The 12,495-nt window shown below is 49.9% G+C and overlaps 1 protein-coding gene across 2 annotated transcripts in view; it reads left to right on the top strand.

The window, feature by feature from the left end:
- The window catches only part of LOC134928736 (uncharacterized), a 372,583-nt gene that overhangs the window by 322,463 nt on the left and 37,625 nt on the right, over window positions 1-12,495 (top strand). Inside the window, exon 9 of one of the 2 annotated variants that reach the window (XM_063924751.1) lies at window positions 4,785-4,960. The exons of the other annotated variant lie outside the window; for it this stretch is intronic. Within the exon in view, the coding sequence (XP_063780821.1) occupies window positions 4,785-4,960 (176 nt within the window). The remainder of the gene's footprint in view (window positions 1-4,784; window positions 4,961-12,495) is intronic. 2 annotated transcript variants of the gene reach the window in all.

Raw genomic sequence — 12,495 nt, 5'->3', positions numbered from 1 at the left:
CTACGGAGGAGGAGAGGGATCTAGGAGTCACTATCTCAGGTGACATAAAGGATAAATATAGTAGTAATGGCGCTACACTGGAAACTACTGAGGAGGAAAGGGATCTAGGAGTCACTATTTCAGGTGACATAAAGGATAAATACAGTATTAATGGCTCTATACTGGAAACTACTGGGGAGGAAAGGGATCTAGAAGTCACTATTTCATGTGACATAAAGGATAAATATAGTATTAATGTCACTATACTGGAAACTACTGATGAGGAAAGGGATCTAGGAGTCACTATTTCAGGTGACATAAAGGATAAATATAGTATTAATGGCACTATACTGGGAACTACTGATGAGGAAAGGGATCTAGGAGTCACTATTTCAGGTGACATAGGATAAATATAGTATTAATGGCTCTATACTGGAAACTACTGGGGAGGAAAGGGATCTAGAAGTCACTATTTCAGGTGACATAAAGGATAAATATAGTATTAATGGCATTATACTGGAAACTACTGAGGAGGAAAGGGATCTAGGAGTCACTATTTCAGGTGACATAAAGGATAAATATAGTATTAATGGCGCTATACTGGAAACTACTGAGGAGGAAAGGGATCTAGGAGTCACTATTTCAGGTGACATAAAGGATAAATATAGTATTAATGGCGCTATACTGGAAACTACTGAGGAGGAAAGGGATCTAGGAGTCACTATTTCAGATGACTTAAAGGCAGGTAAGCAATGTAACAAGGCAATGAGGAAGGCTAGTCAGATGCTTGGTGCATTGGGAGAGGAATCAGCAGCAGAAAGAAGTAATGATGCCAGCATATAGGTCATTGGTGCGGCCTCATCTAGAATACTGTGTCCAGTTCTGGAGGCCATATCTTCAGAAGGATATAAATACATTAGAGAGTGTATAAAGAAGGACAACTAACATGCTGCATGGCCGACATTACACAACTTACCAGAAAGACTAAGAAATCTCACTATGTATGGTGTGGAGCAGAGAAGGGAAAGGGGGGACATGTAGAGACTGTCACATATATCAGGTTTAATAAAGTCCAGGAGGGAAACATTCTCCAAATGAAGAGAAGTAATAGGACAAGAGGACATGCACTGAGACTGGAGGGGGGAGGTTCAGGGGAAATATGAGGAAACATTACCTCACAGAAAGGGTAGTGGACAAGTGGAATAGCCTCCCATCAGAGGTGGTAGAGGATAAGACAGTAGAGCAATGTAACATGCATGGGATAGACCTAAGGTCAAGGATCCTTACACAGAAATAAGGATCAAATAAGTTTTGAGATAAAAATATGGTAAAAAAAGGGGGCAGACTGGATGGGCCAAGTGGTTCTTATCTGCCGTCACATTCTGTGTTTATATCTCATAGAGCATAGACTATTTGACCCTGTGAATCTTTTATTACATGTTTTTTTATGTTATCATATCTATATTTCGCCTTTTAAAATATGTGTGAGTATTTAAAACTCACTTTTACTGTATAATATAAAAAGTGAAGTTTTAGTATATTCTCCTCTGTGCAGACCTAATCTGGTATATGTAGGATCAGTTAGAGAGCTCCTCATACCAGAGTCTGGTGCCGTTCTTCTCTCCCCCCCCCCTCCCTATCCGTATGGCACACCTACATCGCCAAGGTATTCAGATTCTCCCGCACCTAGACGAGCTGCTGCTACTGGCAAACTCGCACAACTTTCTCCTCTGCCATCTTCACCTGACTGTCGCCTTCCTGCAGGGTCATGGATGGCTAATCAACTGGAATAAATCCTCCCAAACTCCGTCACAAAGGATGGTACATGTGGGGGCACTTCTGGACTCTTCCAGTCAACGAGTGTACCTATCACAGGACAAAGGGGCCGATTCAGACCTGATCGTTGCTGTGCAATCAGACACAATTCAGACACAAACTGCGCATGTGTATGCACCGCAATGCGCAGGTGCGTCACATGAGTACAAAGCGGATCGCCGCTCAGCGATGGGTTTGTGCAAAGGATCCATTCGCACGGGCGACTGCAAGGAGATTGACAGGAAGAGGGCGTTTGTGGGTGGCAACTGGCCGTTTTCAGGGAGTGTCTTGAAAAATACAGGCGTGTCCAAGCGTTTGCACGGAGGAAGTCTGTCGTCAAATCCGGTCCTTAACAGGCTGACGTGAACGCAGCGGCTGAGTAAGTCCTGGGCTGCGCAGAGACTGCACAACATCTGTTTTTGCAGCTCTGCTACATGTGCGATCGCACACTTGCACATCTGAGATACACTCCCCCCCCCCCACCCCCCACGTAGGCGGCGACTATCTGATTGCAGCAGTGTAAAAATTGCTACCCAGTGATCAGGTCTGAATTACCCCCAAACGGAGCAAGATACACCACTGCCTTCACCGTCCTCGAGTATCGGTGCATTCAGCAATGCAACTTCTCAGACTGATGGTGAACATTTGACATGATCGAGCTTGCACAGATTCACTGTCGCCCTCTGCAAAGGATTCTTTCCAGATTGAATGGCCAACTTAATTGCATCATATCACAAATGATAACTCTGACTTACGAGGTTCGTCTGTCATTGACCTGGTGACTCCAAGACCAGCAACTGAACAGGGGATGCGACTTTTGGGTCCTCAACTGGGTACTGCCAATGACAGATGCCAGCCTTCATGGCTGGGGAGCAGTAACTGAACAGCATTCGTTTCAGGGATGTTGGAGCTTGGAGGGGTCTCACTTGCCATTCAATGTGTTGGAGTTAAGAGCTGTGTACAATACATTGACTCTAGCCCGCATTCTCCTCCAAGGCAGACCAGTTCAGGTTCAGTCAGACAACACCACAGCAGTGGCATATATTATTCATCATGGCGGAACTCGCAGCAAGATGGTAATGCAAGAAGATACTCCGATGGGCCGAATGTCATCTACCAGCCATATCAGCAGTATTAATTCCAGGCGTACTCAACTAGGAAGCAGACTTCCTCAGTCGTCATGATGCTCACGCCAGAGATCTTCCAACTCCTTGTGGACAGATGGGGGGTCTTCCAGATGTAGATCTCATGGCCTCACGCCACAACCACAAGGTACCAGTATTTTGATCCCGCACCAGCGATCCTCAGGAAGCGTTCACAGATGCCTTGTCAGTCCAGTGGACTTTTTGTCTACCATACATCTTCCCTCCGGTAACCCTAATACCTCAGGTCCTACAGAAGTTCAAACAAGAAGGAGGAAACCTCATTCTGGAAGTCCAGACGGCATTGGTTCTTAGATCTCCAGGGCCTCTCAGTGAGGCAACCCCTTCAACTTCCTCCACGACTGGACCTTCTATCTCAGGGCCCATGTCTCCATTCAGATCAGGCCCACCTATCTTTGACGCTGTGGATCCTGAGTCATCAATCCTAAGGACTAAAAGATTTTTTAAGGCTGTTATTTCAAACTACGCTAAGTTTGGCATACTTACTTCACGTGGTGCACTGCCAAGCGTTATGATGCAACTGTCTTTCGATCCTCAAGAATTCTTGCATTTTTTTTTTCAATGTGGTTTGGATTTAGGCTTACATCTTGCATTTCTCCAAGTACACATTTCTGCATTGTCTGTTTGGTTCCAGCGCAAGATTACCTCTCTACCTGATGTACACACATTCCTTTAGGGTGTCATCCACATACAACCTCCTTGTGTCCCTCCAGTGGCTCCATGGAATCTGTCTGTTATATTAAATGCTCTTCAAGAGTCTCCCTTTGAAACTTTGCAGTCAACAGACCTGAAATGGCTGACAGCTAAAGTGCCATTTTTACTCACTATTGCTGCAGCCAGAAGGGTGTCTGACTTAGAAGCCCTCTACTGTCATCCCTCCTTCCTGATTTTTCATCAAGACAGAGCAGTTCTCCGGACTAGGCCTCGTTACCTCCCTAAAGTGGTTTCTTCATTCCACCTTAATCAGGAGATTGTTTTTGCAGCATTTGACTCACCATATTTATCTACTAAAGAACATTCTTTAGATGTGGTCCGTGCTTTATGTATATATGTGGACCATATGAGCTCCATCAGTCAGTATGATGCCCTGTTCATTCTTTTTGGATTTCACAAGCGCGGCCGGCCTGCTAATAAGCAGACGCTGGCCAGATGGATTAGAATGGTCACTGCACATGCTTACATTAAAGCTGACCTTCTAGTACCAGCTTCAATTTCTGCCTATTCTATTCGGTCTGTAGGACCCTCATGGGCGGCATGGCATGGCGCGTCCTCTGAACAATTGCACAAGACGGCTACATGGTTTTTGATACTCACATTTATCAGGTTTTATGCCTTTATTCGCCTCCCAGGATGCTTCTTTTGGATACTGGATTCTTATATCCTCTCAGGCACGTCCCCAGCCTTGAAGTACTGCTTTAGGACATCTCCGATGTTCCCTGTGGAACCTATGAACCCTGATGAAGAAAAGGGGAGTTATGCTAGACTTACCCTTGTTAACTCGACACAGGGCGCCCACCCTGACGCAACTGGCCTCTCTGGGTTTTTGCGGCATTGGCCTCTGGGATATGCTGAAAGCTTTAACTGTTTGGTGTCTGACTCTCATTCATCACCTACAGTACAACACCGATGTTTCCTGTGGACCCTATGAACTTTGTAGAAAGAAAGTTAACAAGGGTAATTCTACAATACCATAACTTTCCTTTTTTTGGGGTTTTAAACAAAACTTTTAATAAAAATACTAAATTAAAAAAAAAATCTAATTGGTCATACAGTATATATTGTAGCACATAAATGGGGAAATGTAACAAGCTTTATCTTCTTTTGCAGGAACGGTTTGGAGCAGGCAGACATAAACAGCTACCAGAATCTTCATCCATTGATGTGACCGCCATCGATGTTCTGAATTATTACTGTGAGGTGCAGTTGAAGAAGGAAATCCAGGAGATGAACGTTTGCAGTCCGGAGCATGGAAGCACAGTGCTGGCTCTTCCACCAATATATAGGTAACACATGTCCCTTCTGTGACCCCACAGCAGACCCAGGGCCCCGATACCCTCACAGGCTGCATGCTAGATGTTGTACAGAACAGAGGTGGACACCAAACGCTGTGTCACATCCTGTTACTCCATTACACCATGTGGCTGACTCTTCCCTCCAGTCTGGCCTGTGGGAAAGCAGACTCATTATGGGAGTATATTACCGAGTATCATGTGTGATGGCGGATTCTCACCACCGCACATCACCGGCCGCATTCACCCCAAACCACTGCATTTACTGTTCAGCAATATGGAGAAAGTGTAACTGTCTGACATAGGACTTATCGGCACTGGGAGTGTGGTTGGGTTATGCCACTCCTACCAGCACTGGGTGTGAAGGACCTATTGGCATTGGGTGGTTGGTGAGGGTTATGCCACTCCTTCTGGCACTGAGTGTGGGGGAACTATCAGCACTGGGTGTGTGGTTGGGTTAGGCCACTCCTACTGGCACTGGGTGTGGGGGTGTGGTGGGGGCGGGGGTGTAGGACCTATGTGCACTGTGTGTGGTTGGGTTATGCACTTCTACTGGCACTGCGTGTGTGTGGGGGGTGGAGGACCTATGGGCACTGTGTGTGGTTGGGTTATGCACTTCTACTGGCACTGCGTGTGTGTGGGGGGTGGAGGACCTATGGGCACTGTGGGTGTGGTTGGGTTATGCCACTCCTACTGGCACTGGGGGTGGAGGACCTATGGGCACTGGGTGTGTGTTTGGGTTATGCCACTTCTACTGGCACTGGGGGTGGGGGACCTATGGGCTCTGGGTGTGTGATTGGGTTATGCCACTCCTACTGGCACTGGGTGTGTGGGGGTGTGTGGGCCCTATTGGCATTGGGTGGTGGTGATGGTAAGGGGCTCATGCCACTCCTACTGGCTCTGGGTGTGTTGAGGGGTTGGGGACCTATTGGCATTGTGTGGTTGTGGTGGTGAGAGCCTTATGCAACTCCTACTGGCTCTGGGTGTGTTGAGGGGTGGGGGACCTATTGGCATTGTGTGGATGTGGTGGTGGGAGCCTTATGCCACTCCTACTAGCAGTGGGTGTGGGGGACCTATCGGCACTGGGTGTGTGGTTGGGTTTTGTCACTCCTACTGGGTGTGGGGGACTGTGACAGGACGATACCGTACGAAAGCACTCGCCGCTTGCCGCGTCCCGTTGACTGCGCACAGAATGGAAGGTCAGCCGCACGAGGCCTGACCACATAGGGGATTCCCGCTTACCGTCAGTAACCGCCTGTTACTGACTCCACCCACTGCGCTGTGGGCGGGTTCTTGCTGCCACCACCAAACTCCTAACCTGCTGTGGCGTTTGGAACCACGGTTCTGCTCTGTATGTGCCGACGCACTGCCTTACCACAGCTGTGTGGTGTTGACGAATCCCCTCTAGCCACTTGCTAGGCCTCTACCGGTAGCTGGCGGAAGGCGGAGCTTGGAGACGTCAGGTGCTTCCCTGGACAGCCGGAGAACGGGGCTAGGTTTGGCCTAACCCTGTTGGTCACAAGATGAAGCAGTCTTCTTGAGGCAAAGGTGTTTATTGCTCAAATAACCTTTAAAAAGGCTCCTCCCTATTGCTAGGGGCAACAGCATACAATTAAGATGTTTCAGCAGAAGAAGATGTTACAATACAACTCTGGAGGCACGCAGGTCTCCTATTTATGTCAGTTTTCCACACAGTACCACAGGGGGGTAAGCCCTCCCTGTCTTCTCCAACCAATCAGGTTATTTTACAAAATACCAATAAATTACATTTTACAAGGATATAAGTGCAATAAAACAATATCCTCCTTCCTGTCACCCAGACAACGTTTGGTATCAGATTAACATTCACTATTGATAAATTTATCACATATCTTCAAAATACAAATGTGTCTGGTCATTCCCATCTGCAGGCAATCTCAGTGTTTAAGATTACAACAGGAATGGCTACAATACAAACAAACGGTCTTCCTTCCTTTAACTTCCATTCAGGGATCGTATATCAAATCCAAGCCCATAAACCCAATGATTAGCATCTCTCTCTAAGGAACTTACACATCAAAAGGTATTGTCCTTCACACCTCACTGCTCGTACAGGGCCATTAGCATGCCCCTTCCTATTTCCAGAGGATAAGAGATGCGTATTCAGACAGCTATAGTAACTGCATTTTTCCTTTAAATATACACCAAGCCTGTCTTGAATATAAAATAGATACAGTTAAACATGTCTTCCTGCAATGGTGCACAGAGCACTACATATGACATGTTAAAAGTAAAACACATAATTAAACAAACTTTTAAACAGTCCGTAACATGGCGCTGGGCACGAGGGTTAACCCCTTCAGTGCCGCAGACGCCATTACACGTGTGGCTGGCTAGTCTCTCCGGCCACATTCCTCCCCCCCCCATTCAAGCGGGTCAACCAGGGACCCATGTCCCAACGATTTGGGTCCTGGTCCCGCAGTCCCTTGTGTTGAAGGGGACGCTACCTGGGATGTGTAGGCTCCGGCCTAGACAGTTCATCCATAGTGCAGTGGGCCTCTCTTCGTGGGTGCACAATGTTCAAATAGTCCACCTGAAGTCCAAGTTCAAGGCTCCACCACAAAAGTCTGTCCAATTCCCCCAAGGTAGGTTGCAGCCACCTAACAGGTAGGTGGTAAGTCACCACGGTGGGGGGCTGGTTACAAACAAGTACCACCCACGGTGTCCCAACTGTGGCATACTCCACCTCCCACAATAGCAGTATACTGCTCAACCAGGCCACAGGGTGCTCCTGCCCATATGGCTCTTTCTGGCTCTGTACAGCTCCCAGTCTGTGCAGTGGCGCAATAGTTCGTAACACACAGTCCTGGTCAAGAATGTGCGCCATCAGCACTGGAGCGGGTACCCAAGCCTCCTTCAATGACTGGAATGCCAACTCGCAAGCGGGTGCAAAGTCCACTGACTTGGGAATGCCCTTCCTAGCCATCTCTGTCAAGGGGTTCACTACAGGACTAAAGTCAATGACAACATGTCCGTAGGGCCTTACAGGTTCTAAGGTCAGTACCGGTCTGGGTGATGTGGGTCGGGGACAGCCTCTGGTTGCCTCCACCCCCTCTGGGTTGGGCCTACCCCTGTCTCCTCCCACATGGTGCCCCAGGCACTGCACCTCCGTCATACCTATCTGGCAACTGTCTGCCCGAACTGTCAGACCTGCCCTCCAATCCTCCTCCGTCGACCTATGACTCGGGAAACCTACCCTGTCACCTAGGCCTACTCTTCCCTCCTCGTCCGCTACCTGTGCCACAGTGATGGCGGCCAGACCACCAGCCTCTGGATCCTGTGTGGCATCCACTACAGGGAGGCTGCATGTCTTCCCCGATCCACTGTGCACAGGCAGGGGACCTGCTATGTCCACAGCAACTTGCTGCAAGGGTTCTCCTATGGGCAGAGGCCCAGAGACAACACAACCGCTGGAGTGCCCCGGCTGCCAACGCATGGCACCAGCCTTACAGTTGGTCTGGGCGTCATCCGACATTCCAGACCAGGGTAAGCTCTGTGTCAGGCACTTCAGGGTACGGTCTGTCCCCGGGTTGCTGTCCAAAGGGGTTTCACTGGCAACCGACACCGGTTGCGCAGGAACTTTCCCTGAGGGGACCAGTTGGACACATTCCCTATCTGGTCTATCCCCTCCCACTTTCCTGGCTACCCTGTACCTTAACCCTTCCCGCCAGGTCAACCTCCCCGCCCCAACTCTGTCAAGGCCGCTGCCAGAGTGGCGCCTCATGCCTTTCGGGGATGGGTCAGAGAGTTGAGCCTCCCTAAACTCCTGCCTGTGGCCCTCAATCTCTCCTAAATTGGGACACTCTACAGGGGGATCTAGGGGGGGACTACTAGGGTCAGTCTGGTAGGGGTCAGTCATGGAAAAGTCAATGTGGTTTCTCATACTCACCGCCGGAGTTGGCAAACCACTTGGGTCAGGAACATCATTGGGCACCCCCACAGGATCACACGAGCTGGAACCGACATCCTCTGCGTTGCTAGGGGACGTAGGCATACCAGAGGCAAAAGGCATGCGGGGTCGATGTACTGATCTAGCCGCTGTGATCTTTTCCTCTGGGCTGGTTGATGCTGTGGTTGGCTGTGCTGGCAGTTGTCTAGCAGCTGTAGTCTTTTCCTCTGGGCTGGGCTGTGCTGGAGTAGCTGATGTCAACGGTGGTTTTGGAACTTGACTCCGGGAAATGGCGCCAACAAACGTAGTGACGATCCCACCACCCAGATCATTTCCTAGGACCACATCAGTTGGGAGACCATCCATGACGGCAACTTCTCGCAACTCTGGTCCAGCTCCCCAGTCCAGGTAGACTCTTGCCATGGGAACCGCTTTTTCTGTTCCTTCTGCCAGGGTGATCGTGGCAGTGCGACCCTGCAATACTGCAGCAGGATCTATAAGGTGGGGGCTCACCACAGTGATTGAGGCCCCAGAGTCTCTTAGGCCTTCTCCCTGCAGGGGTCCCACGTGGACTGGCTGCAGGTGCCTCCACATGTTGTGTAGGGGCTGTTTGGCCATGCAGGTGACTCTCTCCGCAGAGTGCACCTGTCTCTCGCCACACTCCATCGGACTGACTGGAGGGGGAACAGTCTCTGTAGGCTCATCTCCTCTCGTCAAACAAGCGATCCGGGCTCCAGCACTCGGATTTGGGGCACGAGTCTGGGGTGCTTGGGATGCAGGACAGTTCATCCTCAGATGTCCGATTTTCCCACAGCCGTAGCACTTCTTCTCCAGTCGTGGCACCGATGATCTCTGATCAGTTGCAGGGACGCTGCGGTGCGGTTGCTGGCCAAGAGCACCCGGGTTGGCAGATGCTTGTCTTTGGGGTTGATGAGCTGAAGAGGGTGGTCCCCTTGGTAGTACAGTCTGTTGGAGCTGGCTGCTGGCGGGGCGCTTCTGCCCCCGTGGCCGAATTGCCACATACTTGTCTGCTAATTGGGCAGCCATCTTTAAGCTGGGTGGCTCCCGATCTAGCACCCACTCCTTCACTTCTTGGGCGCACCGGCGGTAGAACTGCTCCCTGCAGATCAGGTCGATCAGTGCGTCCCATGTAGTGGCTTCCGAATCCTTCACCCACTTCACCACGTACTGCCGCAGCTGGGTGGCGAACTGCTCATGGGTGCTGCTAGGATTCTTAGGCAAGTCTCTGAATTTCTTCCTGTAAGACTCGGGAGTGATGAAGAATCGCTGGAGGAGGGCCTTCTCGACTTCGTCGTAGTTCCCACAGTCCTCCGTCGCCACTCCTCGATAGGCCTCCAAGGCCTCTCCATGCAGAGTGGGCACAAGGTGTCTCACCCACTCTGACTTGGGTAGATCATGTAGTTTACAAGTCCTCTCAAAGACTTGCAAATGTCCATCAATGTCCCCGTCACTGTCTGCAAACTTGGCAAACTGAACTCGTCCTGATCTGTGTACAACAGCTGACAACGGCTCCCGGGGTACCACGGCCTGTGGTGCCCGCTCATCACGCCACATCTGGATGATGATCAATCGCTCTTGCTCCGTTGCCCTTTCCCCCAATTCTGCTAGCCGATCTGCTAGGGTATCCGGGACGCCCCCCCTGGGACGTTGGGATCCTGGCCCTGCTAGGGATTGCTGGGAAACATTGCTGCTGTGAGAGAGGGCGGGGCTTGTGGTTCTCACCGGTTCCTTACGAAGGTCCACTGTTGGGCCGTCCTCTGCGATGCTGACGCCGTCAGTGCTTTCCACCTCCGCCCGATGAGACTCCTCCACGCTCCTGAGCGCCGCCTTCATGACGCTTCTGGACGCGTTGGAAGAGATATCCACACCCTTCTCCTGGCATACGATCTCCAGATCCTCCTTGGACATTCCGCCGAATTCCGCCATCTTGTGCGTCCTCCTGCGCTGCAGTTACTCCTCTCCTGAGTAACTCGGCTTCTCCAATCGGGTGATGAAAAGCCGCCTGGGAATATCCCACCTCTATGCCACCAATTTCTGTGACAGGACGATACCGTACGAAAGCACTCGCCGCTTGCCGCGTCCCGTTGACTGCGCACAGAATGGAAGGTCAGCCGCACGAGGCCTGACCACATAGGGGATTCCCGCTTACCGTCAGTAACCGCCTGTTACTGACTCCACCCACTGCGCTGTGGGCGGGTTCTTGCTGCCACCACCAAACTCCTAACCTGCTGTGGCGTTTGGAACCACGGTTCTGCTCTGTATGTGCCGACGCACTGCCTTACCACAGCTGTGTGGTGTTGACGAATCCCCTCTAGCCACTTGCTAGGCCTCTACCGGTAGCTGGCGGAAGGCGGAGCTTGGAGACGTCAGGTGCTTCCCTGGACAGCCGGAGAACGGGGCTAGGTTTGGCCTAACCCTGTTGGTCACAAGATGAAGCAGTCTTCTTGAGGCAAAGGTGTTTATTGCTCAAATAACCTTTAAAAAGGCTCCTCCCTATTGCTAGGGGCAACAGCATACAATTAAGATGTTTCAGCAGAAGAAGATGTTACAATACAACTCTGGAGGCACGCAGGTCTCCTATTTATGTCAGTTTTCCACACAGTACCACAGGGGGGTAAGCCCTCCCTGTCTTCTCCAACCAATCAGGTTATTTTACAAAATACCAATAAATTACATTTTACAAGGATATAAGTGCAATAAAACAATATCCTCCTTCCTGTCACCCAGACAACGTTTGGTATCAGATTAACATTCACTATTGATAAATTTATCACATATCTTCAAAATACAAATGTGTCTGGTCATTCCCATCTGCAGGCAATCTCAGTGTTTAAGATTACAACAGGAATGGCTACAATACAAACAAACGGTCTTCCTTCCTTTAACTTCCATTCAGGGATCGTATATCAAATCCAAGCCCATAAACCCAATGATTAGCATCTCTCTCTAAGGAACTTACACATCAAAAGGTATTGTCCTTCACACCTCACTGCTCGTACAGGGCCATTAGCATGCCCCTTCCTATTTCCAGAGGATAAGAGATGCGTATTCAGACAGCTATAGTAACTGCATTTTTCCTTTAAATATACACCAAGCCTGTCTTGAATATAAAATAGATACAGTTAAACATGTCTTCCTGCAATGGTGCACAGAGCACTACATATGACATGTTAAAAGTAAAACACATAATTAAACAAACTTTTAAACAGTCCGTAACATGGCGCTGGGCACGAGGGTTAACCCCTTCAGTGCCGCAGACGCCATTACACGTGTGGCTGGCTAGTCTCTCCGGCCACAGGGACCTATTGGCATTGGGTAGTGGTGGTGAGGGGCTTATGCCACTCCTCCTGGTACTGGGTGTGGGGGGTGGGGCCTGTGGGGGTTATGCCACCCTTACTGGCATTGGGTGTAGGGGACTAATTAGCATTGGGTGATGGAGGGTATTGGCAATAATAAGATTTTAAACCTACCGGTAAATCTTTTTCTCGTAGTCCATAGAGGATGCTGGGGACTCCGTAAGGACCATGGGGATAGACGGGCTCCGCAGGAGACATGGGCACTTTAAGAAAGACTTTAGATC

This window comes from Pseudophryne corroboree, chromosome 5 (genome assembly GCF_028390025.1).
Source record: "Pseudophryne corroboree isolate aPseCor3 chromosome 5, aPseCor3.hap2, whole genome shotgun sequence".
In the NCBI taxonomy this organism is placed as follows: Eukaryota; Metazoa; Chordata; class Amphibia; order Anura; family Myobatrachidae; genus Pseudophryne; species Pseudophryne corroboree.
This window is presented reverse-complemented; position numbering and strand designations above follow the sequence as displayed.